Source organism: Bos indicus, chromosome 2 (genome assembly GCF_029378745.1).
Source record: "Bos indicus isolate NIAB-ARS_2022 breed Sahiwal x Tharparkar chromosome 2, NIAB-ARS_B.indTharparkar_mat_pri_1.0, whole genome shotgun sequence".
Taxonomy (NCBI): domain Eukaryota; kingdom Metazoa; phylum Chordata; class Mammalia; order Artiodactyla; family Bovidae; genus Bos; species Bos indicus.
Window position 1 is genome coordinate 124,879,207 of NC_091761.1, and position 6,629 is coordinate 124,885,835.

A 6,629-nucleotide genomic window follows, 5' to 3' on the forward strand; every position below is an offset into this window, starting at 1 on the left:
TTTTGTCACAAAGTCCAAAATGGAAGATGTTACTTGTTCCTCAACCAGTTTTTAAATGTTTCAAATTTTGCAGTGTTTCAAAATTTTAAAAAGGTATGTGAGTTAGTTTGACGATTTCTTATACCTCATCTTTAAGGTCATTTTGTTGCTGGCCACTAGAATCTCAGCACTCATACCTCAAGAGTATCTAGAAATAAACTTTCCATCAGTAGCACTATGGGTAAGTTTTAGAAACAGCCATCAAGTGTCTGGTCTGCAAGGATAGGGTCAATGACTTGTCCAAGATGTTATCACTCAATGGTCCTAAAACCTTTTGTGTAAACAAAAAGTCATCTGTCTTAAAACAAATGACATCACAATTCTGGGGCAAATGATCTACCACTGAACTGGGGAACTGAAAATATCTTGCCAATGCCCATGTCACTTGAAGTTGTTTTTTGCATTTTTGTCTAAAAGAGTTACACAAATAGTTTGTATAATAATCAAGGCCTTAAAGTCTAAAGCAAGAGGATGCTCGGCAAAGCAAAATGTAACTTCAGTGATAATTCTAATTCTGTGCTGTTAACAGATTAGGAGTCTAATCACCTGGATGCCAAGGTGACACATGATTTCTAATTCCAGCCTTCTCAACCTGCATGAGGATAATTAGAACAAGGGTAATTAGTTCACATGGAGTTGTCTAATCCATTTTAGATGCAAAATGGTATTATTACTGATGGTGCCTTGAATTAAAACTTTTAAAGTCCATCCTAAAGGGGATCAGTCCTGGGTGTTCATTGGAAGGACTGATGTTGAAGCTGAAACTCCAATACTTTGGCGAAGAGCTGACTCATTTGAAAAGACCCTGATGCTGGGAAAGATTAAGAGCAGGAGGAGAAGGGGACGAAGAAGAGGATGAGATGGCTGGATGGCATCACCGACTCAATCGACATGAGTTTGGGTAAACTCCGGAAGTTGATGATGGACAGGGAGGCCTGGCGTGCTGCGGTTCATGGGCTCACAAAGAGTCAGACATGACTGAATGACTGAACTGAACTGAAGCAACCACTCCTGTTTTCCAGGCTGCTCTTGACCTTATACACTGACATTTATCCCTTAGGAAGCTCTCTCCGACGCCTCTTGACCAGTGTCTGACGGGGAAAAGGGGCTTTCTGTTCCCCGTGTCATGCCGTTTCCTGCCTCTGTTGCACAGCACTCCTCACACTGTGCTTTGTCTCCAAGTTCCCTACTGCGGGTACCCTGTCTTCTGATTCATTTTAGTGGCCCAGTAGTGCGTCCCCTTACCCCTCTTCAGACAGACGCATTAGACACAGCTCACTAATGACAATTTATTATAATTTGTTGGAAGCACACAGGTTGATTTTGGTTAAACCAGAATTATGTCTACATAGAAGTGGGCGATAATAGGTAGCCATTCTGTGGAGAACTTGTGCACTTAGTCGTCATCCTCACTCTGTTTTAGTTTCTTGATCGACTGCTTATGCCGCTCAATTTCTTTCTGCAGGCGCTCAATCTCCTTTGCATGATGAGAGATCTCATTTTCATGGTGTTTCTTCAAGGCGGCCAGCTGTTCTTTAGCACGAGCTCTACAAGGACAGAGTGGCTCTTGGTTTAATACCAGTTCTTCATCCCAAAGAAATCTCTAAGCACCTGAAATACCTAAGGCAAAGAACAGGCATCCCAACCCCACAGGAGTCTGGCTCGCCATCCTCTTCTACCCTCTTCAAGCCCCTATGAACGACGACTCCATCCTAAGATACAACATTTACAGGAGATGGCCAAAAATGATTCCATTGTCCTGGTGCTGCTGCTGCTGCTGCTGCTAAGTCGCTTCAGTCGTGTCCGACTCTGTGCGACCCCATAGACGGCAGCCCACCAGGCTCCCCCATCCCTAGGATTCTTCAGGCAAGAACACTGGAGTGGGTTGCCATTTCCTTCTCCAATGCATGAATGTGAAAAGTGAAAGAGAAGTCGCTCAGTCGTGTCCGACTCTTAGAGACCCCATGGACTGCAGCCTACCAGGCCGCTCCATCTTGTCCTGGTGCTAGTGCCTGAAATTCCTCCGCTAATGAAGGAGTCCTTTCAGATTCAGTAGAAAACTCCAGAGAGGTTTAACTTAAGTCCCTACCTGAAGGACTTATTAGAGAAACAACCCAGAGAACAGAATCCCTTTCTGGGGGGGGGAAGAGCAAAAGGAAGTGGGGAGACATAAAGGTGCATAAAGGACAAATACATGTGTCTTACCACAGTTTATCTAGGGCTGTCTTTGCCTGAGGACTGCAAGGCCCTCTGTAAAGGCCAAAATGAAGGGGAGGAAAAATAAAAAGTGGTCTCTTGAGTCCAATTTAGGTCTCAAGAACGGATGATTCAAATGTTGGTTTAGCCACACATAGGCTTCTGTTTTCCATAAATGTAAAATGTGGGAGGCCAATTAGATGGTCTCTAAGGGCTGCACCTTGTCTCTCTGGTATGACAGGTGCCATGGTGATAATCCTTAATAGTGAGCGAGAGAGGGCAGAAGAGAAAAGATAGGCCAAGGACAGCAGAAGATAGATTAGTTCCACGCTGCTCCCCACGGTGGATACAAGTCAGTATAAGATAACTCGAGGTTGGTAAACAGGGTAGACAGGCCCAGCCCAATCCATGCTCCTAAAGGCTGGGCTGGGCTGGGCGGAGCCGGCCAAGTCTCCAAGAAAAGGGGGGATGGGTGTCCCAACCACGTGCAGCTGCCACATGCTCCTACGACCCCACTCGCTGAGGCGAGTTGCAGAGGCAGAAGCGTCTAGAAATGCCTGAGGGTCTGAAGAATCAGGGAATCCATCCTTGCGGGGCTGGCAATCTACGGCCTGGGATGAAGGCTGAGAGAGTCAGGCTCAGTGAGTCTGCAGATAGTGGAACCGGCGGATCTAGACGCTCTGGGAGGAATCTGGGGGGCGTTCTGCATGATGCGGGTAGAATTCCATGGGTGGAGACGGCAGATGACTCAGGAAGACATGAGTCGAGGTCTGCAGACCCGCAGGTGGAAATGACTTGGATATGGGGGCCGTGGGATTCAGCAGGGCACCGGAAGCCCACAGGTGGCGACAGTCGGGCCCTCAAGCCTTGAGTGTTAACAGGTTCAGGGGCCTGTTGGGTCTGCCTGGCGGGGTGAGGTGGGGTGGGGTCGGGTGTGGATGGGACGCCGCAGGACGCTAGGGAGGGATGCGTGGGGGCAACTGACAATTGAAGAGGGACTGGAAGGCCGTGAGGGATCTAGGGCTGGGGTCCCCAGGGCCTCACCGGAAGTATCGCTCCTCTTCGGCCTGCTCTCTTTTTCCGAAGGCCCCACCGGCGTCCCGGACCGCGCCCGCACTGGACCTAACATTATCTCCCTGCGGAGAGAGAGGGGGGCATTGGTACAGACGCCGACGGGGTGGGGGGAGAGGAGGAATCCGCGCTCAGGGCTGGGGAAGCAGACCCTGCCGCTGGCGTACCGATTCCGAGCCAAAGCCTCGGCCTTGCATTGCCCAGACGCTCCAGACGGCCTGCCGGGTACGCGCCGCCAACGCCGTGGCTGCCATTGATGTCACTGAAGCACCCCTCCAGTGACCTGAAGAGCAGCTTCTCCTTAGGCGCAGCTTCTCCGCAGGCGCTAACGGCCCTGCTGGTCAGGCAGCCAATCGTTTCGCTGGAGAGGCGGGATGAAGCCAGGAGTAGCGAATCATACGAGGGAGAGGCGGGGTTCCTGTAGTTTGTGGCGAATCCTGGCAGAGGGGCGGGCCCATTCTTAGCCAACCCCTAGCAAGGGCTCCAGGGTCAAAGGCCTGGAGAAAAATAATGGAGGAGATTGGGGAAAAGCTGGAACAGAGAGGCAGTAGCCAGGGTTTCGGCTCTTGGATCTATCAGAACTAGGCGTGGCGTCCACCCCCACCTCACCATTCCTTCTCTCATGTTATTGTTAAACACCCAAAGGAAGCTTTCATTTTTCTGGACTACTAGCATCAATAAGATGGGTAATAAGGGGGCGGGGGGCGGAGTGGGCCGCTCTGTCCATGATGCTGATGGCCAGGGTGCCCTTAGTCATTTAGAGTTGTGGGGATTTTTTTTTTTTTTGATGTATGAATCTATGGTTTTTTTGTTGTTGTTGCACTGACATTTCACTCTCAAGTCTAATAATAGTAGACTTGAGCTGAAGTAAAACTTCAGCTCAGGGAAGACTTCTCTGCCCTTCTTCGTCATTCTATCAATAGCTCACTGTTTTGTTCTTTTTGTTTTTGCGCCTTCGAGTTTATGAAGTTGTCAAGTCATTACTGAATTAATATTTGTGAGATGCATTGATGTGTTATCAAATGGACTTGATAACAGGACTTTTGGCAGTGTGGTGCAAAGAAGTTGAAAAGAGCATAGGTAGGCATCTAGGGAAGACATTACCTTGGTCTTCCGTTAGCCATCTAACAAACGTCGTCGAGATAATAGTAGTTCATAGCCTTTGCCTATGTCATTTTCTCCCTCTGGGTCCAGTTTTTTTCTCTTTTAGTTGAGAGAGTTGGGCCAGATTAAGTGTTTTTAGTGATCACCTTTTCGCTGGAAAAATACCAGCCCTGGTTTGTATGACTTATATGGGAGGAAATGGCTGCGGGGCACATTTTCAAATGTTCATTTCACAAAACTTGAAAAAGCATGAAAGCAGAAGGCTAGAAATAATAATCACGATAAGCCCACTACTTAGTGATAATAATTGTGTGTGTCTCTAGATACTTCAGTGCCATTCCTGTTTCAGGGGGCTTCCCTGGTGTCTCAGATGGTAAAGAGTCGGATGAGACTAAGTGACTAAGCACACAGCACAGCATCTGTTTCAGAAACTCTGCTTCTGGTTCTCAGATAATACTGTTTTTTGATTATCTCCTGGGTGGGCATCCAGTGGAAGGTCTTGCTGAGTTTGTGCAAAAGATCCATAGAGGCATTAGGGTGGCTGCAATTTAAAAAAATGGAAAACAACAGGCATTGGTGAGGATGTGGATAAATTTTAACCCTCCTACATTGCTATGGGATTGTAAAATGGTTCAGCCACTTCGAAAAACAGCTTGGCAGTTGCTCCAAAGGTTAAGTATAGAATTACCATATGACTCAGCAATTTCATTTCTAGGCACATACCTCCCCCCAGTAGAAAACTGGTACTCACACCTTCATAGCAGCACCATTTTACAATAGCCAAAAGATAGAAACAACCCAAATGTCCATCAACTGATAAATGAATAAACAAATTGTGGTATACATGTATGATGGAATACTGCTGCTGCTAAGTCGCTTCAGTCATGTCCGACTCTGTGTGACCCCATAGACGGCAGCCCACCAGGCTCTGCCATCCCTGGGATTCTCCAGGCAAGAACACTGGAGTGGGTTGCCATTTACTTCTCCATTGCATGAAAGTGAAAGTGAAGTCGCTCAGTTGTGTCTGACTCTTAGAGACCCCATGGACTGCAGCCTACCAGGCTCCTCCATCCATGGGATTCTCTAGGCAAGAGTACTGGAGTGGCTTGCCATTGCCTTCTCCGGATGAAATACTATTCAGCCATAAAAAGTGATGAAGTAATGATGTGTGCTATATTTTGAAATAACCAGGAAAACATTATGCTAAGTGAAAGAAGCCAGACACAAAAGGTCCCATGTTGTATGACTGCATTTACGTGAAACATCCAGCATAAGTAAGTCCATAGAGACACTGGCAAGTATGGGAAGAAACTGCTTATTAGGTACTAAGTGTCCTTTTGGGGTGATGCAACTGTTTTGAAACTAGACAGAGGTGGTGATTACACAGTACTGAGAATACACTAAAGACCATTGAATTGTTCACTTTAAAATGGTTAACTGTATGGCATCTGTGCATACGTGCTAAATCACTTCAGTCTCCGACTCTTGGCGACCGTATGGGCTGTAGCCTCAATCGTGTTCTACTCTTTGCAACTGTAGCCCGCCAGGCTCCTCTGTCCATGGGATTCTCCAGGCAAGCATGCTGGAGTGGGTTGCCAGGCCTTCTTCCAGAGGATCTTCCCAACTCAGGGATCGAACCCCTGTCTCATTATGTCTCCTACATTGCTGGTGGGTTCTTTACCACTATCGCCACCTCAGTTCAGTTCAGTCGCTCAGTTGTGTCCGACTCTTTGCAACCCCATGAATCGCAGCACGCCAGGCCTCCCTGTCCATCACCAACTCCCGGAGTTCACCCAAACTCATGTCCATCGAGTCGGTGATGCCATCCAGCCACCTGCTGCTGCTGCTGCTGCTAAGTCACTTAAGTCGTGTCCGACTCTGTGTGACCCCATAGACGGCAGCCCACCAGGCTCCCCTATCCCTGGGATTCTCCAGGCAGGAACACTGGAGTGGGTTGCCATTTCCTTCTCCAATGCATGAAAGTGAAAAGTGAAAGTGAAGTCGCTCAGTCGTGTCCGACCCTCAGCGACCCCATGGACTCCAGCCTTCCCGGCTCCTCCATCCATGGGATTTTCCAGGCAAGAGTACTGGAGTCGGGTGCCATTGCCTTCTCCTCCAGCCACCTGGGGAACCCCAATTTAAAAGTTTCTTTAAAGGTATCTGGCTGGGCTGCGACCCCTTTAAGAGACGCAAGGAAGGGGCCGGGGCTGGAGAGGCGG

The 6,629-nt window shown here is 48.3% G+C and overlaps 1 protein-coding gene across 1 annotated transcript; it reads right to left on the reverse strand.

The window, feature by feature from the left end:
• Positions 1 to 1,314: 1,314 nt before the first annotated feature.
• On the reverse strand, positions 1,315 to 3,649 carry ATP5IF1 (ATP synthase inhibitory factor subunit 1). Its single transcript, XM_019980060.2, has 3 exons — positions 3,474 to 3,649; positions 3,280 to 3,371; positions 1,315 to 1,586 (listed from the first exon to the last, which is right to left on the reverse strand). Exons 1-3 carry the CDS (start codon positions 3,558 to 3,560, stop codon positions 1,436 to 1,438), a joined length of 330 nt encoding a protein of 109 aa, XP_019835619.1. The 5' UTR covers positions 3,561 to 3,649; the 3' UTR covers positions 1,315 to 1,435.
• Positions 3,650 to 6,629: the final 2,980 nt, after the last annotated feature.

What these genes read in the sequence shown, in the direction of transcription:
- ATP5IF1 (XM_019980060.2), bottom strand. Translation starts at nt 3,560, where the DNA reads ATGGCAGCCACGGCGTTGGCGGCGCGTACCCGGCAGGCCGTCTGGAGC. An exon ending in GAGGCTTTGGCTCGGAATCG is followed by an intron (nt 3,372 to 3,473) that starts GTACGCCAGCGG and finishes CTCTCTCCGCAG; the next exon opens with GGAGATAATGTTAGGTCCAG. An exon ending in GAAGAGGAGCGATACTTCCG is followed by an intron (nt 1,587 to 3,279) that starts GTGAGGCCCTGG and finishes CTGTCCTTGTAG; the next exon opens with AGCTCGTGCTAAAGAACAGC.